We start from the raw sequence: 22,643 nt of genomic DNA on the forward strand, positions 1-22,643 counted from the left end.
GCTGAAATCAAGAGTCCCACACTTAACTAACTGAGCCACCCAAGTATCTTTAAAACTTATAACCTTTCCGATTTTTAAAAATTTTTTTTTTTACATTTATTTATTTTTGAGAGAGAGAGAGACAGAGCACAAGTAGGTGAGGGGCAGAGAAAGAAGAAGACACAGAATCCGAAACAGGTTCCAGGCTCTGAGCTGTCAGCACAGACCCCGACACGGGGCTCGAACCCACAAACCTTGAGATCACCACCCAAGCCGAAGTCGGACGCTCAACCGACTGAGCCACCCAGGCGCCCCCTGTTTGTTTTTTTAATACTGTTTTCTGTTTGTTTGCATACACAACGTAAGCACAGGAGGAAAATCTAAGTCATGCAGATATCTGAAGAAGAATGTCTCAGGCAGAGGAAACCGCCATTGCAAAGGCTCGGTGGTGGAAACATCATGTACCTTGAAAGAGCAGCAAAGCCATCAGCTGTGGGAGAATGAATAGGGAGAGAGAAGCAGGGGCCTGGAGGCCACTGGAAGTCTTTAGGCAGAAGAGTGAGTGATACAATTTGGCTTATTTTTTGAAAGGATCACTCCAACTGCTGTATTGAGACTAGACCATAGGGGTGACACAGAGCAAAAAGACAGACTGGGAGATGATCAGAAGACCACTCTGTCTGTAATCTAAGAGAGGTAATGGTGGCTCAAACCTGGGTGACAGTAGCGGGGTGATGAAAAGTGGTTGGATTCTAAATGTATTTTGCAGGTAACACCTATAGGGTTTGCTAACAGCTAGGATGTGGGTGGGGTGTGAGAGAGAAGGGGCTCAAGGATGACTTCAAAGATTTTGGCCTCAGCATTGGGAAGATTGAATTTGCTATTTACTAAGATAGGAAAGAGTGTGGGAGAAACAGCCTTGAGGGATGAAAATCTGTCCAGTGGGTGGTTGTACATAGGATTGGACAGGAGATCTAATTTGGGGAGCTGTGAGCATATAATGGTATTTACAGGCTGGTAAGGTCATGTTGGAAGGGAAGTTGAAAGAGAAGAGGTCCAGGGACTGTGCCCTGGGCATCCTGTCATCTACAGGGCAGGGAGCTGAGGACAGGGCAGGAATCAGACATTTCCAGAGCCAGAGCAGGGAGTTGAAGTTGCAGGACTCAGAGCTATAGGGAAGTCCTATGTGATGGTGGTCTCTGGAGTTTTCCTACTGGTTGCCTAGGAGAGTCTGGGCTTCTCTTGCTTGCCCTGGCCCATCTGAACCTTCTGAGAGAAAGGACTGGCCCCAGGGTAGAAGTCAATTAATACCCAGAGTATTTGGGTTCCTGGAGCCAGAGGAGATCATGGGCCTTGGCTGCCTCCTCCCCTCTAGCCATCTGGGTGCTTTCCAGGACTCCATCGTCTATCCCTGGGCCATTTAATCCATCTGCAAGCCATCACATGCCACCCTGGGCTGTATCTCTAGCCCAGGCCTGTCTATCCCAGGCTGTCCCACAAGCACCTCCAGTTCAGCATGTCCAACTTCCAAACTCTCCTGGTATATCCACCACCTTCCAATTTCCCCTGCCCCAACACTGAGTCTCTCTTAGGAATTCATCTTCTCCCTGTCCTTGACCTTGACCAGGATGGAGGTAGGGGATCTGGGGGAGTGGGGAGGACAAGAACACATTCTTCCTGGCCTTAGCTGGGCTGTTCCAAGGGCCTGTTGTGACCCCTACCTGAGGAATCCTTATCAGCCAACAGGAGTTTGGTTGGGTCCCTGGAGGACTCAAAGGCTCAGTTCCAGATTTATGGCCTCATCCATGTGCCTGGGTGTACTTGGCTCTGAGATATGTGTCTTGTCTCTCTGCCCCTGACCCAGCCTCTGAGCTTCTACACCCCCTACCAGGCCACAGCATAGGGCATCCTCCAGAAGCCCTTGTACACACCCTCCAGCACCCACCCACTGCCTTGACTCCTGAGCACAGACATAAGGGGAAACCATAAGTTCTGGCAAACTCTTCTTCACCTTGCTTCATCACAGCAAAATGCCAATGGCAAAACCCAAACCTGAAGCACCTCACTCCTCTGAGCCTCATTATCCCCATTTTACAGACGTGGAGAGTGAGGCCCAGAGAGGTTCAATAACATGCCAAAGCTTAGTGGGGGCCACTTGAGTGTTTGGGGTTATTTGTTCATTTGGGGTCTTTGTTTTTTGAGTTGTTATTTTCACTGTACCTGTATGTTACATATGCATGCTTATAGGATATATTTCACAATTCAGAAACCAAAAAAAAAAAACAAAACAAAACAAAAAACTAGCCAAAGTCATATTGGTAAGGACTAAAATCCCTACTGTCTACCCCTTACCAAGCCAATCTCCCTAGGCCTCAGTTTCCTTGAATGTAAGATGGGCATGATGATGTGAGGACCACAAGAGAATATAGAGCGAATACACTGCCCACATGCCAGGCATAGCTTATTTTATCATCCTAGCAGCCTTGTGAGGTGGGAGCTATTATTATCCTGTCTTACCTAAAGTCATACAGCTTGTGACTGGTAGAGCCAGCATTTGCATCCAGCCTGGCTGCCCTCATTGTGTTCTTAGGTTCCACAGTACAGGCCCTGCAGCACCCAGGAGGGTTAGGTCATACCTCTTCCCCACTTCAGGTTCAGCATAGAGGTAGGTACCTTGCCACGGTCAGACTGCACAGCTCTGAGTAGCCATAGCCTCCTCCCACTCGTCATCAGCACCCCAGCCTGGCCCGAGATGGCTGCTCCTTTCTCTTTCTGGGCTGCAGGATTCCCATCTGAGGGAGGAGACAGACTAGCCAGACCTCGGTGCTGCCTGTAGATGCCTGTCCCTTGGGGGTCGTGAGTGGGAGTGGGAGAGCAGGCAAGGACAGGGAGTGAGGGGCTCTCCCAAAGCCAGGACCACTAGGCTGAGGACCAAACCTTTACTTGCAAAGCCCTGGAGTGACCTGGCCTGGGGCTGAGAGTTCTTCCTACCTTACTCTGTCCCCATTTCAACCACAGCCTGAGTTGAGGTAGGGAGAAGCAAAGTGGGATCATGACATGAGACTTCAAAGTACTGGAAGAAGTCAGAGCTGAGAGACTCCCCAGACACCAACAAATCCACTCCTCAGTGCACAGATAGGGAAACTGAGACCCAGAGAGGGGAAAGGTCCTGTCCAGGTCACACAGCAAGCCTGTGTTGGGCCAAGGCCTGTGAGAGAAGACAGGGCTTCCATGACTCATATTCCAACCTGGCTCCTAGCATTAAACAGATGTGTCTCCTGCAGCCATCCAGTACTGGAGAGTCCATGTGTGTGTGTTGTGTGTGACAGACAGACAACAGAGTGAAGAGCAGGCACCCACAAGGCACTGTGATGCCCACCCCATCCCATCCTACCTCTTGCCTTCCTGCCTGCCTGTCTGCCTTCAGTGAGACCTGCCTCTCTCCTCCAGAGACGTCCCTTGCCTCTGCCCCAAGCCTTGGCCCTACCTCTGCCCTGGGCCTGCCTTGGTTTACCTTACCTACTTGCCTGATCTTATCTGCCGCTCCTCTTCCCTCCCTTTCTGCACTCCAGTCCAGCAGTGGCCCCTCCATGCTCCCACCTTAGGGTCTTTCAGTGGCTATTTCCGCAGCTTGGCATGCTCTTCTCCCGGGTATCCACACGGCTCACGCCCTCTCCCCCTTCAGGTCTTTACTCAAAGTCACCTCCTCAGGGAGGCCTTTGGTCTTTCCATTCCCACACACTTCCTATCCCTCTTTCCTGCTTTTCCTCATTAGTATGTATCACTAACATACCATGTTTTGCACAGAATGTCAGCTCTTTGAGAATAAGAACTTAAGTTTCTTTTTGTGCCCGTATCCTCTGCCCCAAAATGGTATCTGGCATGTTGTAGAATTTCACCCAACTTCTGCCAAGAGAATGAAAGGGGTCTGTGCATAGAAATGCTGTGACCATTGTCAGGGCTCATATAAGCCTGACATTGGGATCAGAGTCTACAGCATATTATGGGCATTGGGCCTAGTCATGTCTGTGGCAGAGCAGTAGACAGCAGGCAGGTTCTTGATGGACCCACTGACTGCCCTACCTACAAGGCCACCTCCCAAGGACATGAAGATGACAAATGGCTGAAGTGGTCAGCAAGGGGCATAGGACAATGGGAGCCAGAAGTCTGGGACCCATATATGCTTCTCCCACTTGTGACTGAGGCTTTAGGGTCACTCTACTCTGGAATACTAAGAATGAGAAAGGCTACCCTCCCCATGTTCACAAGGCCACTGAGGCTGAGAGAGGGGTAAGAGGCTTATCCAGGGTCACAGAGGGAGGCAGCTGGCTGGGACTTCCAGATGTGGTCCCTTCCCTGGTCACTCCCAGGCCTGGTCCCCTGGCTCAACTTTTCCCATTGTGGGATGTCAGATATGGTCAAGCCCCTCCCCTTCCTCCCTGGTCCCCCTGTCATCAGCACATTCCATACCTATCACTTCTTATCACCTATGGCTATTCATCTTTTAAAATATATGATACTTACAAATGAATATATATCACAGTTATATGTTATAAAACAAAATCATATAACAAACCCATATATTTACCTCCAACATCCAGAACCAGAAAACAGTTCTGGATGTCGGAGGTAAACATGGGATGGGGTGGGCATCACAGCGCCTTATAGGTCCCTGCTCTTCACTCTGCTGTCTTTTCACACCCCGCCTTTTCTTAAAGATTTTATTTTATTTTTTAAGATTAAAATCTTAAAGTAATCTTTACTTTACTTTACTTTACTTTACTTTACTTTACTTTACTTTAAAATCTTAAGTAATCTCTACACCCAACATGGGGCTCAAACTCACAACCCCAAGATCAAGAGTGGCACACACTCTACCAACTTAGCCAGCCAGGCATCCCCATCCCTTCTTTAGTTTAAAGTAGTTTTAATCACATATGTATGCCCAAAGAATATATTCCTTTTTGTTTGTTTTTCAATTATATAACTGGTGTCATACTGTATATAGTCTACTGTATTGCTTTTTATGCTTTCACACTTTTTCCTTGTTACAGGAAGCTGTCGTGCCTCAGTTTTCACTGATGTATCATGTTCTGTTGTATGTGACTATACGGCAAGGTAAGGATCCACTCCCCTACTGATGGACATTTGGGTTTGTTTCCAGGGCCCCCTGATCACCCACATTGCACCCCTCCTCAGTCAGACCTCTTCAGGTGCCCTCTCCACACCTCCTAGCCATGCTCTCCGGACACTGTTCACTGACCCTCCTTTCACTATTCCATGGCCCCCATGATATCCACACAACCACGACTTCCCCATTTTTGTCTTGAACTCTCTTCTGAACTCCAGGCCATATTAAAAATATTAAAAGGCACACCTGTTTATTGAGCACTTACTCCGTGCCAAGCACTATTCTCAACAATGTACATGTTTTATTTCATTGAATATTCACAGCAACGCAAATGGTAAGTTATATTAGACCCATTTTACAAAGGAGAAAACAGAGGCCCAGAGAGGTTGGGTAACTTGCTCAAGATACACAATTCTTGCCCCCAGGTCTCATAGGCAACTCAAATTCAACATGTCACAATGTAACTTATCTTCCTCTCCAAACCAGTCTGTCTCCCATGCACACTCACAGGGGGCACATCTCCAATGCCCCAGGCCCAAGCCAGAAACTGAAGTCAGCCCTGACTCCTGCTGCGTCCTTACCCACTCCTTCTCCCAGTGCTAGCCCAAGGTCTTATGGCCTCTACCTCAGTATTTCTCAAATCCCCTTCCTCCCATCTGCTGCTCCTCCTGGATTATTGCCTCTCACCACACTCCCTTGCAGGCTCCAATCTCCCCCTTTCCCAGCAGCTTGCACCCTGCAGCTCAGGCAGGCTTGCTAAGCCTCATCTCACCACGTTCCCATCTCCAGAATAAAGCCCAGCCTCCTTGCCTCCATCTCCTCAAACTACAAAGCGCAGCAACCAATCCCAGAAGGGACAACTCTTGTCCCCAACTCTGCTCTGCCTCCTCCTCTGGGAAGCCATCCCTGGCCCCCACCCTGAGACTGGGCTGTGAGCCCCCTCTGAGCCCCGCAGTCCCTTCTCTGCTGCTTATCTCCTTCCTCATGATAAATCATCTTCATTACCCTACACTCCTCAAAGGTAGAGACCCAGCCTCATCCACGTCAGCTTTTCCAGTGCCAAGGCAGGGCCTGCACACAGGAGGTGCTCAATAATTGTTGAAAGGCTGAATGGACAAACAATGACAGGAACCATGGATGATGCTACTTCTGGGCCCCAGAAAGCAGGGTGATTCCTGCTTGATCCCAGAGTGGGTGGGGATGCCCCACCTCCACCCAGCTTCTCCGTCTGTCCCACTGAATCCCATCCCACAAGGCCATTTCCTGTCTCTGCGCCTTTTGTAAGAACTTTCTTCTCTGCATCTTCCTTCTGACTCTGGAATTCCTTCATGTAGGAGAGTTCTGGCACCAGAACAAAAAAAGAGGAATCCAATCCCTTACCTGCTTTCAATCTACATTAGGCATTTTCAAGGTAGGGGCTGATTTTGCCTCCAAGGGCAAGAACACTGATTCTTGGAAGGGGAAGACGAAAAAAAAATCTTACTCTATTTTGTATAAAGCACAGATATATATAAACCAATATATAGTATATCTGTGGTATTAAAATATCATGTGATTAAGAAAGAAAATGTCTAAAAGGCTTTTGAGGGGAGCAATAATGGAAAGAAATGGTTGAGAAACTCTGATCTACATGCTTGGACCTTGCTTTGTCTGGTCCAAGAACTAGCCAGAACTGAGGGAGAGTCTAGAGTCCTTCCCAGGGCATATCCAGGTATCCCCAGAGCTATTGTCCTTTTCCCCAAACCATCCCTTCCCTACCCTATGCCTGAAAGTCCACCATTCAGTGTCTGGCATCCTTTAATCTCCTCCTGTTCCTACTGGGGCCATAGTTTGGCGCTTCCTCCGCCCTCCCCCAGGGTGGGTGCCCCAGCTCCTAACCCTGGAAGGAATTAGAGGCCTCCCAGCTCTATACTGCAGTCTTGGGCTGCAGCACAACCCTGGAGTTCCTGGAAGAATCCAGGAGGGAAGCCCAACCACAGGAGGCACCCAGGACACGGGGGTGCCGCTGTGGGACAAGGCTTTCTTTATTGGGGTGGGGATAGGGTCACAAGTCACCTTACTTAGAAGTGCTCCAGGTGGATGGAGTCACTTAAGGGTGGGACAGTCCGGACTGAAGGTCTGTTGGCAGGAGACACAGAGACAGGGGTGGGGGTCGTAGGTGGGTTTGCCATGGTCTTGGGCAACACGGGTGTTCTGCGGTCTTCATATTTCATGGAGTTCTCCAGTATCTGGGGCCTCCGTGGGATGCTGAAGCCAATGAAGACCAAGTAGACGATGGCACCTAAGTAGGCACCCAGGAGTGGTGCCACAACTGGCACCCACCACCAGTCCCTGGCCCTGCAGGCAAGAGACAGAGGGACCTGCTGAGAGGGCTGATGCCCGGGACAGCACCTGCATCCACTGAGGCTGAGACAGGGAGTAGGGGCTGAGAGTAGAGGAGTGACCCCTGTTCTAGCCCAAAAATTGCCCCTGAGCCTGGGGCCCTTGTTAGCTTCAGCCTGATTCAGGGATTGAGCTGGTCTAGGACACGATTGACATTCAGTCCAGGAGCAGGATTTATATCAGTGCTGGTCTGGGGGAAAGCAGGGACCCACTTCTGTCTCCTCAGGCCACCGGGGAGTTCTGCAGGACTGTGGAGCTTCTCACATCACCCCCCACCCCTCCACATGCAGGGAACCCACAGAAAACTGGCAGGGATGGGTTGGTGAGGGAAGTACCTGAAAACCTGTATACCCCAGCCAGCAATGAAAGTGAAGAAGCGGGGAGGCAGGTCTCGGGATGGGTTCATGGCATATCCTGTGTTCATGCCCAGGGATAATCCAATGACAACAATGAGGATGCCAATCACCAGGGCCTGTGTCCCTTGCAGTGCTGGATTGTTCTCCTTGTCCGTGATGGCGAAGAGACATAGCTGGAGTATCCCTGTCACTATTACCTGGTGAGCAGACACTGTGGCAGCCACCTTGGGCCCTTAGCCAAGTCACAGAGCTTCAGCAACGCCCCCAGCCCCAACCCACTGGCAGAGACCCCACCCAGAGTTCTTATCCTTTCTATTGTGAGGGCTGCCTGCCAGCCCCCGCTTCCTTAGGTAAGGAGGACTTGAGGAGGGGAACTCATACAGGATCACTGACCTCATCCAGGAAGCCCCTCCACAATGTCATGTGCTCAGGAAGATAGGTAGCAAAAATGCCAGCGGTAGCTGTGGGACCAGTCACTGTCAGATGTCCACCCGAAAATTGGATAATGGCTGCTGTGGAGACACAGACTGAGTGTGAACCTGCCACCAGCTAAACTCTACTGGATTCCCAGGAATAAGACTGTAGGACGGAGGGGTGGGGAGCACCTCCAAGGCTTTCTCTCTAGACATTTTCACAGGCCAAGACACTGGGTCTGTATCTGCCCATTTTTCAGAGGAGGAGGCTGAGGCCAGGGGTGGACAACTTAGGGCAAGACACTCACAGTAGAAGAGGCAGTAGATGGTGGCAGAAGCCAGGAAGGAACCCAGAAACTGACCCAGGATGTATACAGGAAACTTCTTCCAGGACATGCGGCCTAGCACACAGTTGGTGAAGGTTAAGGCCGCATTCATGTGGGCCCCTGCGGGAAGGGGCAGAAATGTCAAAGGTGTGAGAGAAGAGAGAAACAATAACAACAAATAATACAAAAGCAGCAATAACAATAATAGTAACAGCTAGTATCTATGGAGTGTACTAATTTAATCCTCACAAGGACCCTACGAGGCAGGGACCTCCACCTCCATTTCACCATTAAGGAAAGTGAGAGAGAAGTTAAATAACTTGCCTAAGTTGACCCAGCTAGTAACAATGGGGGGTCCAGGGCTCTGAAGAGTCTGGGCAGAGAGGGTCAGAAGAAAGAGGTTCAGGGTATTCTCCCTCCTGTGGGCTGGTGAGGATGGGTTCCGGCTGACTTGGGGAAGGGGCTGGCTAGAGGAGGGCAGGAGCAGTATACAGGGGACACCTGGCCTTGCTGATCAGATGGGGCCCAGGTTCACTCACCAGAGATGTTCCCTGCCATGTGCACTCCCATGGTGACTCCGAAGCCAAAACCCAAGTTGACACTGAGGTAGCTCCCAAATTTCTCTCCTAGAACCATATGGGCCACGGAGCCAAGGCCAAACACCTGCGAAGGAGTGCCTCTGAGGGGACCACCTGTCCAGAAGCCCCAACCTTACAGAAGGGCTCAGGCTCAGTTTGGGCTCCTCACCCCCATGCCCCAGGCCACCCTGCATTGCTTTTGGAGACCCTCTACCATGCCCTTGTCCTCCAGAAACTTCCTTCCCTGACTCCCCTTTAAGACCTGACCAGTGAGAGTTGGGTGGGGCTGTAAAAGGACCTGGGAGGGCAGTGGCAATGTCAGGGGCTCTTAAGGATACACCCTGGCCCCTGGGCCCCCAGACCACCTGAAGTTCAAGGAAAGGGGCAGGGCTTCGAGGAGGGCATGGCTGGTCTGGATCGAACCCCTCAGAGTATCTCACACTTCAACCTAACCTGAAGGAAGTTTCTTCAAGAGATTTCCATACTCCATGCCTGTTCTCTGCCAGGACCCCATCCCCTACACACACATCAGCCCTGGAAGCTAGTGGGTGGGGTTCTATTCCTCTTGCCTCCAGCAACATTTCCATTGCTCTCAGGTGTCATTTCTGAACTTCTTGCTCTTGCCCATCCGTAACTGCTGGATCACCTCAAACGATAACCCCCTTAATTCCCCCCTTCACAAGGAGATTAGAGGCCTGAAGCTAGGCTCTCACTCAACCTCCTGAAGTTCCTACCAGAATCTATATCTGCCTTCCCCTTCAGCTCTGGTTCCCATGCCCAGCTTCTCTGTCCCTTTGCAGGTACCTCCCTCTTGCCATGACTGGCTCCCACAGACTTGGGACTCTTCCTTCCTAAAAGTAAACCTTCCTGCCTCAGCCCAGCCTGTCTAGCTATGGACTCCTGGACACCCTGTCCCTGTGTGGACCAAGCTCTGGGAAAGGACCCATTGACTGGCTCCTTTATCCTTTCCCTTGCTCTCCCTCTTCAAACTGGCTCCTGCTTCCACATGACATGTGGACAAAGCTCTCTCCGAGGACTCCCACCTCCTGATTTCTTAAAGATCCCTTCAGTCATTATCCTACTTGACTTTGCTAATTTTGACCCTCTTAACCATTCTGTGCATCTGGAAAGTCCCTCCTTTTTGGCTTCTACAACAATCCTCCCCTGCCCTCCCCTCTCCTCCCTTCTCCTCTCCTCCCCTCCCCTCCCCTCCCCTCCCCTCCCCTCTCCTCTCCTCTCCTCTCCTCTCCTCTCCTCTCCTCTCTTACCTATACAGCCTCCCTCTCTATAGTTCCTTCCCACATTCTTCTTCTTTCATCTTCCTCGTGAATATGGATAACCCCAGGGCTCCATCCTTGGCCCCTTTCACATCTCCTCAGTCACTCTTCCTGGGTCTTCTCACTAACCCTATGGCTTCAGATATGCTTGATGCACTAAAACTCCTAAAACCTCTACCTAGCTAGGTCCTTATCTTCAAATACCCACTGGGAGTCTGGGTTTTTCAAAGGCATCTCAGGCTCTATGTTGAAAGCTCACCATCTCTCAGAAAATGTTATCCTCATCCTATGCTCCCCATCCCAGTCGGCCAAGCCAGAAACTTGGCAGTCACAAATGAGAGCTTCCTTTCTGTCATTCCCCACAACCAGTCAGCACTGCTTACATTCTATCCCAGTCTTATCCAGCCTCTTCCTTGCAGCCAGAGTGACCTTTCTAACAGACAAAATCTGATCATGTCTGCCCCTTGTTCAAACATTCACTGTCTCCCCTCCATTTCTAGGATAAAGTCCAAACTCAATAGGCCACCATTTAATACCCTGTATAAATTATCCCTTCTGCCTCTCACTTTCATATCTGCTCCAATGTTCTCTATTTTCACCAGTAGTGTTACTACTAAATAATAATCATGTATTGAGTACTTACTGTGTGTCAGGCACTTGTAAGCAAGTTATATCTGTCACCTCCTTTAACCCTTACACTAATTTATATGTTAGGTGCTCTTGTTTTCCCCATTTGACAGATTTTCACCCAAATCCTAGAGAAGTTGAGTGGCTTGTCCAAGGTACACGTTCTGCACAGAATGAGCCCGGATTTGAATCTAGTCAGTCAGCTGTGCCAAATAACCTCAAGGCAAACAACCACATTGCTCCCTGTGTGCCTTGCTTTCTCTGCAATTTTGCATGTGCTCTTCCCTCTGCCTGAAATACCTGATCCCAGATTCTGAAAAATCAATACTGTACTTTAAAGTCACATTCAGGGGGGGCGCCTGAGTGGCTCAGTCGGTTAAGTGTCCGCCTTCAGCTCAGGTCATGATCTCACGGTTCATGAGTTTGAGCCCCGCGTCGGGCTCTGTGCTGAGAGCTCAGAGCCCGGAGCCCGCTTCAGATTCTGTGTCTCCCTCTGTCTGCCCCTCTGCTGCTTACACTCTGTCTCTCGCATTGTCTCAAAAGTAAATAAACATTAAAAAAAATAATAATAAAGTCACATTCAGATGGCACCTCCTTTGAAAATTCCGTGTATTTTAGATATGTTGTCTCTGAGGGACCTATAGCTATCCAGGCTGCTGGAAATGGGAATGTCGATCTGTGTCATCCAATATGATGACCACCAGCCACATATGGCTATTAAGTGCTTAGCATGTGGCTAGTTCAAATTGAGATCTGTTCTAAGTGTAAAGTGCACACCAGATTTCAAAGACTTATTAGGAAAAAGAGAATATAGAGTATCTTATTAATAATTTTATATCAGGACGCCTGGGTGGCTCAGTTAGATGAGCATCTGACTTCGGCTCAGGTCATGATCTCACAGTTTCTTGAATTCAAGCGCCACTTCTGACTCACTGTTGTCAGTGCAGAGCATGCTTTGGATCCTCTGTCCCCCTCTCTCTGCCCCTCCCCTGCTTGCACCCTCACTCTCTCTTCTCAAAAATAAACGTTTAAAAATTTTTTTAAATGTTTTATTATTTATGTTTGAGAGAGAAAGAGTGAGCATGAGCAGGGGAGGGGAGGGGCAGAGAGAGAGGGAGACACAGAATCTGAAGCCGCTCCAGGCCCTGAGCTGTCAGCACAGAGCTTGATGTCGGCTCAAACTCACGAACCGCAAGATCATGACCTGAGCCGAAGTCACACGCTTAACTGACTGAGCCACCCAGGCGCCCCAAACATTTTTTTTTTAATTATACTGATTACATGTTGAACTGGTAATATTTTGGATATATGGATTAAATACATTAATTTTTCAAATTAATTTCACCTATTGATTTTTACCTCTTTAATGTGGCTACTAGAAAATTTTAAATTACATATATGGCTCATATTATATTTCCCTTGCAGAATTGTGTTCTAGAGTTTTTGAAAAAGAAAACCTGGAGAATTGTGGACATGGAGGCTATAGTTGAAGCCATCAGGGAGGATGAAGGTGAGAGGTCAGTTGAGGGCTGAACCTAGAGCTGCACATGGGATGGCATTAGAAACCCCAGTTGGAACAGGTGTTGAAATGACAGAAGAACAAAGGGAGAACGTGCCCTAGACACCAGCGAGAAGCTGAGTTTCCCAAGGAGAGTGTGGTCCCCATGGTCATATGCAGCCTCTGGGTCAAGTGCATGAAGGCCTGAAAAGTATCCCTTTGGATGTGACAGTCCAACAGTCAGTAGTAATGTGGTGAGCACTGCCTCATCAGGCCATGGGAACAGAAACGGGGTCCCAGAGATTGAGAGGTGAGTGGGTGGTGAAGAAGAGTTGAAGGGTACCCATGTAGACATCTGTTTGAGAACCTGCCTGAGAAGGGAGAGAGGGAGAGCATGATAATTGAAGGGGCTCACGGAGGGGAAGAGAGAAATGTTTTGTGTTGTGCTGGTTTAGGGAGAGAGACTTCAGTATGTTAAAGATGAGAGAGGGAGACGCTGAAGATGGAAGGGAAGGAAAAGGATGGAGCAAAGTACCTGAGTAGACTGGAGGGTGAGACTGGTGCAGGAGTGGAGGGCTCCACAAGGGAGGGGCCCACCCTTGTCAAGAGGGAGATATGTGGATTCACAGGTAAATGGAGTCTGGTGCTGCAGGGACAGGTGGGTGAGGAGCCGGACACAGGAAACCCGCCTGATGGTTTTCTCTGCCAAGCTACAAATCAGCCATTTGCTGATTTAAAAAAAAAAAAAAAAAAAAGATGGGGCGCCTGGGTGGCTCAGTCGGTTAAGCATCCGACTTCAGCTCACGTCACGATCTCGCGGTTGGTGAGTTGTTCGAGCCCCGCGTCAGGCTCTGGGCTGATGGCTCAGAGCCTGGAGCCTGCTTCCGATTCTGTGTCTCCCTCTCTCTCTGCGCCTCCCCCGTTCATGCTCTGTCTCTCTCTGTCCCAAAAATAAATAAACGTTAAAAAAAAAATTTTTTTTTAAAAAGAAAGAAAAGAAAAGAAAAGAAAAGAAAAGAAAAGAAAAGAAAAGAAAAGAAAAGAAAAAGAAAAAAGGCAGAGTACAAAGCAGCATTGGGAAAGTCTGAGAAAAAGTGAAATAGCCCAGGGGCGTCTGAGTGGCTCAGTCAGTTGAGTGTCCAATTCTTGATTTCAGCTCATGGTTCGTGAGTTCGAGTGCCACATCAGGCTCCACGCTGACAGTGCAGAGCCTGCTTGGGATTCCCTGGCTCTCTACCCCTCCCCCACTTGTGCATGCGCTCGTGCCCTGCCCCCTCTCAATTTAAATAAGTAAACTTAAAAAAAATGAAATATCCTGGATAGGGTAGGGAAAAGGCAGTTGAGCAGGGCCACGTGGGTCCCTCAAGAGCTCCATGACAGGTGCAAGGGAGCCCAGGAGCAGGCTGACTTAGGACAAGGGTAGGATGAGGCAGGAGAGGACAGGAACACATGGGGCGGGGGGGGGGGGGGGGGGGGGGGGGTGGGAGTGAGGCCAGGACAGGCTGACAGGCTTGAGGAAGGTCAGGAGGTACATGGACTGGAGCAGGCATGAAGAGTCTGAAAACTGAGGGTCCGCATTTCCAAGTAGGAGCTCAAAACCATTTGCTAAAAATAATGAATGAGTGAATAAACTCCACATGATCTCCTGCGTCAGGGTTTTCAATTGGCAGTCCATGGGCCAGTCCATCCGGAACACATGTTTTGTTTGGGTGATCTGGGTTTGACGACCAGAGGTTTCAGCCTCCCTTGACAAATCAGAAGCTCTGGCAGCTCTGGCCTTCATCCCGCCCTGCGTGCCAGCAGTCAGCTAGAATAGTAGCAGCCACGCCTTTGCACAGGTCAGCTTCTGCACTTAGCCCCAGTTCCTGCCACTGTGTGTTGATTCTCTGGCCCCCATAGCATGTAAGTTTGCAACTCCTGCCTTATGGCTCATATCAAGAGCTGTTTTTCCAGGGCCCTAATGGCCCAGCCCCTCTTCTCCCTGGTCAGTGAATGTAGCCCAGCCCCGTTCAAGGCCAGCCCTGAGCACAACATCCCCAGAGGCTGTAGAGTGGAACTGAGTGGAATGGTCCACCTCCCTCATCCTGGCTGCAGTAAATGGGGCCCAAGGTCATACTAGCTTTTCTGGCAAAACTTTTGCCCTGATGACTCACTGAGCTTCTGATAACTGAAAAAGCTTCCCCACTTCTTGGCACAGGCCCAACAACTGAAAATAAGAACACAATGTCCTATATGAGCTTAAACCTCACAGAGTTCTTTTATAAACGTTATTTCCCTTCAATCCTCACAGCTAATCTGCCTGGCAAATGTTTCGGCTCCCATTCTACAGATGGGGAAACTGAGGCCCAGAGACTACCAAAAACCCAAAAGTGAGGGCCTTACCTCAGCTGGAGGGAATTAACAAACCAGGGTGTTAGAAATCCTGCTGTAGTAAATTAAGGAACAGAGAATAAATAGAGATTAAGGGTCACACTGTGATATTAGGTTGCATTGGATTTAATCCTAACTTAAAATGTGACTTTGGACAAATAATTTAGTCTCAGAGCCTAGTTTTCCCATCTGTTAAATGGAGATAATAATAGAACTTCCCTCACAGGGTTGCTGTGAGGATTTGAGAAGATACAGTATGTAAGGGGCTTGGCATCATCATGCCTGGCATGCAGTAGGTACTCAATAATAATCTCAATAAAGGGAAGACAAGCAGGGGCACAGGAAGGCATTGGTGCATGTGAGTGGTGCCTGCTTCTCCTAAGAGCTCTCTGAGGAGGTACCCTCCTACCTCCATGGTTCCAAGGTTTAACAACCCTCATGAGGCTGGAATGTTTTGTCATGAATAGATGACTTTGTCCTGGATTAAGGCTGGACACCGTCCAGCTGCTGTCTTCACAGCTCAGAAGTCAAAGCAGGAGGGCAGGTAACAGGGGAAGGGAAGAGGACAGGAGACAGGGAGAGGAAAGCAGTTGAGAACACTTATCGTGACAAGAGACTAGCACATATGTCCTACATGTGTACTGGGTATCTGCCACCTCAATGTTAGTGTCACATTTACCAACAAGGAAGCTAAATTTCTAAACAGTCAAGATACTTATAGAAGACCACACAGCTAGAAGATAGCAGAGCCAGGACTCAAACAGCTCCACAGCCCATAAAGGTCCGATTCAACACACATACTAACTGAGAAGACAGACTTAGCCGTGGAGAGGCCTGCCCAGGGCCAGCTGGTGACTCAGTGACAGAATCAGGATTCTTATGTCTAGAGGCTCCTGTGCTCCATGGGCCACACCATCTCCTACACTGGCTCAACGCACACACACTCATAGCCACACAACCAGTTGTACTCATACTCACATGCACACACTCAGGGACACTCTCTCTCACCCCCACTTCCTCTGACATGCTCCTGACTGCCTTTGCTTTCCTTCCCAGAGCCACCCCTTCTTTTCATGAACCTGGGCCTGCCATAAAGTCCAGACAGGCATGGCTACAGCTTCAGGGAAGAGGCTGTCTGCTGTAGATGGTAGAGCTGAAGCAGGTGGAGAGAGGGAGTTTCTAAGAAACCTCACATCCCACCTACAAGTCTGGTTTCTGTCCCATCATCTACTCAAAGAGCCCTTGTCAAGGTCCCTAGTGACCTCCCAGTTACCAATCCCTATAGACCCTTATCAGTGGTCATTTTCTCTGGCCCGTATGTAGGCCTCCCACTGCTGACCACCCACTCCTGTGGACCCTACCTTCCCCCCCTTGTCCTCTCACCTCTCTGGCCACTCCTCCTCAGGCTTCTTTGTGAAATGCTCCTCTTCAGGTTTCTATCCTCAACTTATCTTTTTTTTTTCCCTCTTTCTATACACTGTCACTGGACAGTTCTATAAACACCATGCATATTCTGATCAGCTCTAACTCCTTACTTCCAGCTCAAGTCCCTCTTTTGAGCTCCAGACCTCTATATCCAACCACCCCCCAGATGTCTCCACAGGCACCTCACCTGATCACACCCAAACTGACCTCACTTTTGGCCCTGTAGCAGGCTCCGGACTCCAGAATGATCCTCCTTGGCATTTACCCCTCATCTGCTACTTGGAAAATCTCAATTCTTTCTCAGCTCCCTCAACGTGTGCTTTCTTCTCCATCCCTGGACTGGTCACCACCATTTCTCTATCCAAGGTCAATAGCCTCCTAACTGCTTCCCCTCCCACCAGCTTTGCCCATTCTGTTGAGACTCCACACTGCACACCGAACCATCTTCTAAAATCTAAATCTGAACACATCACAACCCTGCTTGAGAACCTTCTGTGTATCCTCACTGCCCTCAGCATTAATTCTCAAAGCATGACCCTCGATAACACTTCTCTCCAATCTCTGTACTCCTTGTTTCCCTTCTTCCCGTTTCCAGCCATGCCCCCTGATACCTGCTCCCCCAGCCCATAGTTTTGTTCTGCCTTCACATACTTTGATCCCTTTCTTTCCCAAAAAGATGGTGAGAAAGACAGAGCTCCTCCTACCTTTCCTATCCTTCTTTAGCTCCCAGCTCCAAGACTGAATAACGGACAATGTGACCCAGGGGTCAGTGGTGGGGAGGGGGCATGGATTGCCTCCACTGAACCTCACCCTCCTGAGGTCCTGGGGTTCACGTCCCTTCCTCAGAGCCAACCCACCCTGTGCCACCCACCCACTCACCATCATGACATATGTGCTCATGAACTCCGCCAGGAACTCTCGCACCATCTCCTTTTGCATTATTGCTTGCATCTTTGTTACCACAGGTGACGAGACCATCTTGGAGTTGCGGGTAGACCTGGAGCAGCAACCCAAGCCCGTGGGTAGGAAAGAGGCCCAAGTGCACTCACTGCCCATGGGCCCTTCAACTCATAGCTGAGTTAATGGGTAACCCAGAGGTTACCCACACACACCTCCTCTTGCCCTGGTCAGCTGGTACAGCTGGGATCAGAGACAACTGAGAGCCACAGGGATGTAGCCTGGGAAGGGTGCACCAATGAGGCCATTTTGCAAAGAGGGCAGTGGGGAGCCGAAAAGTGTCATCTGTGGTGCCAGTGAGTCTCAGAGGAGAAGTAGATGGGAGAGGGCAGGCAGAAAAGTCGAACTCAGCTGTCCATCTATCTGTCTACCTGCCTATCTGCAGGAGCCAAAGCTCTGGGAACACAGGCCAGGCATCAGGCAGGACCTGTCAATAGGGAGATACTCCACAAACAACACACGGTGTAGCAAAGTCTGCTCAGGGTGCTATAAACAGCCCTGAGGCCTGAAACGTACATTAGGTTCTGCCAGAGGTGAAAGTATCTGCAAAGTGCACCGGGCCTTTGCAATGGGCTCAACACAATCAGACGTCTGTGAGTGAATGAATGAATGAACAAATGAAAGAGAGGAGAGAGGAAAGGAGGGACCGGATCTTCTCCCCTGTGGTATGTTCAGTGCCTAGCACAGTGCCAAATGCAGAGCAGTTGTGCAATATATATTGTCAAATGAATGACAACTGAGGAATCCATCTGTCTTACTCTCCACTAGATCCTCAGAACTTCCTACAATGCCTGGCACATGGTAGATACTTGATAAATATTTGTTTAATAAATGCATGGTTGGATGGATAGATAGACAAAAAAGTGAGTTACAGGCCCCATTATCTGTTGGAGGTGGGGTAGAGACCTCTGGTTTGGGGAAGGAGATGGAGTCTAGAGGCTAAAGAAGAAGAGGAGGGGTACAGATACCTTTAAGTGTGGCCTTAGTGCTTGTTCAGACTGGTGCCCCTCCCCATGCTGAATGCCTGAAGCTGACACCAGCCCCTCAGCTACCTCATCTTGCTAGGGATAGCAACATCACCCCCTACTCCTCCCCGGGCTTCCTGAAATTTCCCTGGCCTCACAGCAGCACAGATTAAGTAGAGGGAGTAAGAAATGTAAGTCAGGCATGAATAAAACAACTTCCACTTTTATGGCTGAGACCCTATGTTCAATCTCACCCACCCCAGTCCTTGTTCTGTCCTTACTCCAGGGAAATAAATCAAGGGCTGAGTATATGGAGGGAGATATAGAGTTGCATGGACAATTTACTGGCTCCATCCAACTCCAGCTTCCATGCAGCATCATTTGGGGGTCTCCTTGCCCCTATAACCAGCCAGGCAGGGACCCAAGAGGGTCCTGGGAAAGTACCACAAAGGTAGTGGAGAAGTGACAGAGCAGGAAGCCAAGGACACCAAGAGAATTTTAGAACCCTGGCCCCATCCTCCCCACCACATGGCAGGCAGGACACAGTAAGCAATAAATAAATAACCACCAACCAGCTACTGACCTAGAAATCTACCAAATGCCTGCTATGTTCAAGCATTGTAGTAAAGAACATTATCATGATCCCTGCTCTCAGGAAGAAAAACAATTAAGTAATTGCTATAAAGTGTGAGGACTGTTGCCACAGGTGAAGGGGGGCACTACTGGATTGCAGAGAGGAAGCAAACAACCTAGAGGTGGGGGTAGGAGGGTTTCCCACAGGAAAGGAAACAGGTCAAAAATGGAAGGCTGGCCAGATGAAGGAGCATCAGGGGAGGCAGGGGAAAGTTCAAGGCATCAGAATAGCATGGCAGAGGCTTACAGCAAAGGACTGTGTGATGTAGAGAGGAACTCCCCAAGAATGAGCTGGCCAGAGAGAGGAGAGAAAGTGGCATGAGGTGGGTAGAGATGGCAGAAGGCCTAATGGTCCGTGTTAGGGGGTGTGAACTCAACCCAGAGAGCCATGGGGTTTGGTGGAAGATTTAAGCAGGAGCACTGCCTCCTCTATGGAGGCTGGGATGAGGGAGCAGGAGTGGGAGTGTGGTGAGCAATCAGGAAGCTTCTGCCACAGACAGCCTGAGCAGAGATGGCAGCCTGAGCCAAGAAGGTGCCATGGAGATTAGAAAACAGTGAAAATGACACACTTAGGGTTTAACTGAAGAGGAGAATGGAGAGAGAAGAGATGACCTTCGGGTTTAGGAAGAGCAGCAGAATGACAAGCGAGGTGCAGGAGAGAAGCTGCAGCCTTAGGCAGGAGTATGAGGAGTCTGTTCCGGCCATGTTAACTTTGAAGAGCCTGCTAGACATTTAGGCAGAAATGGCCTATAAGGAGGCAGCTGGTCATGTAGTCTTATTTAGAGATACACATCCAGAGGCCACCAAATCATCTGATCCCTGGCCATAGATGAGGCCAAGGAGAGGATAGAGAATGAGAAAAGGGCATCTGAGAAAAGTGGCCTACAAACTGAGAAGCTAACGGCAAACCAGATAATTACCCACGTCATATCTGCTAACCGAGGTGCTAAATAGCTAATAAACTCACCAACCAACCCTTCAACTTACTAATTAATCTAGCAGCTTAGCCAACTAACTGTCCTGTTCACCAGCTCATTTAATTATCTAATCAACCAAACGCATAAACCAGCCAGGCCTCAGCGGTACAGAATACAAACCCAGTCTCCAACCTTGGATCACTCCATCTAATGGTTCTGATGGATAAGGGATAACAGCAGCACCATCAGAGGCCCAGGGTGGGAGAGGTGAGGCCTGCAGACACTTTTGAGGAGTGGACAGGGTGGGGCCTAAAGTGCCTGTGAGGGAGTAGAGTAGTGGTAGAAAGAATGGTGGGAGTGAGAACATTCTAGATATTTTAGGAGATGGGACTAGATGTGAGATATGGGGGAGACAGAAGTGTCAAGGACAAACAAGGTCTTGACTTCTGGCTTAAGCAATAGAGAAGGGGATCCTTGGCTGAGTTGAGACCACAGGAGGAGTCAGCTTGGGATATGGAGGTTGTTTTCAACTGGGACTGAGTTGCCTGTGGAACTCACTTGGAAACAGTATCTGAAGCCCCAGAGAGAACCCAGCACAAAGGGGAGCCATTCATTCTCTCTATCCAAGGGTGCACAAATATCCCTGCTCCTGTGCTGGCAGGCAGTGATGAAATGTAATAAGCAAGTACATTTGTGTGTCAGGAGGTAGTATGGCCTATGGGGATAAACAGAGCAAGGGAAAGGGGGTGGGGTATGATTTTAAATAGGGCAGTTGGGGTAAGCCTCACTGAGGAGGTAGCAGACATGAGGAGGTGAGGGAAGAGCATTTCAGGCAGAGGGGAAATCCCAGAAGGACTCTGAGCATGTTTAAAGGAAAGGAAAGGAGGTCATTGTGACTGGGGTTGGGGAGAGCAGGGATGGAGTGGGGGAAGGTCAGAGAGGAAACTGGGACTAGGTAGGCAGGGCCTTGGCCATTGCAAGAGCTTTGGTTTTTATTGTACTCTAAAGATCTGAGCCTGTGAGGGTGAGAGGCAGTGAGTTCAGTTCAGTTGAGCACCACCTACATAAAGGCAGTTGGAACCCCCTCACCAGCCCCTTGACCCTCACCCAGGTCTTTCTGAGCCTCCCTCACCCAAGGGCCCAGCCCAGGGTCCGGCTGGGAGAGGTCTTTCTTCTGAGACTCCTGACCCGGGGTGGGGGTGAGGGGATGGGGGATGGGTAGGAGTTGTGGGAAGGAGGCCTCAGCTGCCATGAGGGAGAGGCTGGGAGTAGGGCAGGAAGGGCACAGGGATGTGCTGGGAGGGTGGGGGATGGGTGGCTGGAGGAGGAGAATGGGTGGAGTGCTTACCGTCTCTTCCTATCTGATTCAGCCATGTTCTGTCTTTGAGATTTTTAGATGCTGTGGAGCCAAAGAGAGGTCATTAGGACTGGGGTGTGGGGGCACAGAACTTGGCCCCACATTCTCATCAGACCTCAGCCTCCTAGGGGAGAAGCCACAGGGACAGGTCCTGCCGGTTCCAATCTCTCAACTCAGCCAAGCTGACAAAGAGAAGTGTGGACGTGCCTTAGCCAATGGGGAAAGGCCCTGCAGTCCCACCCCTTCTACCCATGCTGGCCTCAGGACCCCTGGACTAGGCCCTTCCTGGGTCCTCCTGACTTTCTCCACTGTCCAAAGTGGAGATGCCCACAGCCTCCCCTCAGTGGCTCCACCCTCACATATGTGGGTATTATTGCTTTTAGTCTAACCTCTTGCTGCTGACTTAAATTCCGATTTTCCAGGGACTTTTCCTTTTACATACGCACACACACACACACACACACACACACACACACACACACAATATGAGGTCCTAAGAATTCATTTAGTCCATTCTTCTAACTCAGAACCAAGTCTACCCTCTTACCTTTCCTGAAAATTCCCCTGTGTATTCCCATTTTCCACCCGAATGACCACACAAATGTAACCCTTGAGTTTCCCCATCCTGGAAGTCCCCCTTGTTCTCTAGCCAGATTCCCTCTAGCAGTTGCACAAGTTGACATCCCTAGCCCTGACTGCAGACACCCTCCAGCCCCAGCCCCAGCTTCTCAAGAGGGAACTCCAAGGGGAGAAACCACTCCAGCAAAGCCAGCAATCAAGCCGTATCTCTGATATTCTCCCTTCTGCTTTGGTCCAGTGTTTGCTTTCCATGGTCTCCTTATCCTCCAGCCAGCACTCCGTTGACAGCCCAGCCCTACATACCCTCCCAACCTCTGCTGCACTGCTGGTCCTCCCAACAGTCAATTTACAAGTAAGGAAGCTAAAGCCCAGAAAGAGTGTGTGACATGCCTATGTCACACAGCAACTCAGGACTAAACCAGAACAAACATCCTGGCTTTCAACTCCCAGCTGGAGTTGCTTCCCCCAGACAGTCCCATGGTCACCTCCTCCCCATATAGTCCCCAGGAAGTGGCACTCTGAGACCTGGGCCCCAGGGAAGGCCCCCTGTCCCAGTCCTGCTTGGAGCCCGACTCACTCTGCTAAAGCGTCCACATTGGGGGCTTCTTGGTTATAGCAAGCTTTGGTCTTATTTCTCCATGACTGTCCCAGGCTCTGGCTGCACCCGCAGCTGGGGCTCCACTGCCCTGTGTCCAAAGTCTAGAGCCCGCCTCTCAGCCCTCCTTAGGTGACCCCACGTACTGCTTTGCTCTGCTCCTCCAGGGGAGAAGTCAGTGGGGCAGGGGTTTGGCCCAAACCGCTTGGGCCAAGTCCAGACACACTGCCCAAAATAGCATCCCTTCTCTGGCCAGCGGCGCCACAGAGACCAGGTTC

At 49.9% G+C, this 22,643-nt stretch overlaps 1 protein-coding gene across 11 annotated transcripts; it reads right to left on the reverse strand.

The window, feature by feature from the left end:
* Positions 1-7,110: 7,110 nt before the first annotated feature.
* AQP7 (aquaporin 7) lies at positions 7,111-22,530 on the reverse strand. Of its 11 annotated transcripts, none has more exons than XM_019424154.2 (8): positions 22,512-22,530; positions 21,183-21,233; positions 17,242-17,359; positions 9,127-9,250; positions 8,570-8,707; positions 8,242-8,360; positions 7,828-8,045; positions 7,111-7,447 (listed from the first exon to the last, which is right to left on the reverse strand). In XM_019424154.2, the coding sequence occupies exons 2-8, from the start codon at positions 21,206-21,208 to the stop codon at positions 7,171-7,173; spliced, it is 1,020 nt and encodes a 339-aa protein (XP_019279699.1). In that variant the 5' UTR covers positions 21,209-21,233; positions 22,512-22,530; the 3' UTR covers positions 7,111-7,170. The 11 variants fall into 11 exon arrangements, with proteins under 11 accessions (XP_019279699.1, XP_019279697.1, XP_019279698.1 ...); XM_019424152.2 differs by lacking the exon at positions 22,512-22,530 and adding an exon at positions 22,348-22,505; XM_019424153.2 differs by lacking the exon at positions 22,512-22,530 and adding an exon at positions 22,348-22,505 and having other exon boundaries at positions 21,183-21,373.
* Positions 22,531-22,643: the final 113 nt, after the last annotated feature.

This window comes from Panthera pardus, unplaced genomic scaffold (genome assembly GCF_024362965.1).
Source record: "Panthera pardus isolate Hobbes unplaced genomic scaffold, ASM2436296v1 HiC_scaffold_20, whole genome shotgun sequence".
Lineage (NCBI taxonomy): Eukaryota > Metazoa > Chordata > Mammalia > Carnivora > Felidae > Panthera > Panthera pardus.

Excerpts from the sequence above, each read along its gene's own strand:
- AQP7 (XM_019424150.2), bottom strand. The coding sequence starts at position 17,418 with ATGGGCAGTGAGTGCACTTGGGCCTCTTTCCTACCCACGGGCTTGGGT. Across the intron at positions 8,708-9,126 it reads CATGGCAGGGAACATCTCTG|GGGCCCACATGAATGCGGCC; the intron begins GTGAGTGAACCT and ends CCCTTCCCGCAG. Across the intron at positions 8,046-8,241 it reads GGAGGGGCTTCCTGGATGAG|GTAATAGTGACAGGGATACT; the intron begins GTCAGTGATCCT and ends TCTGCTCACCAG.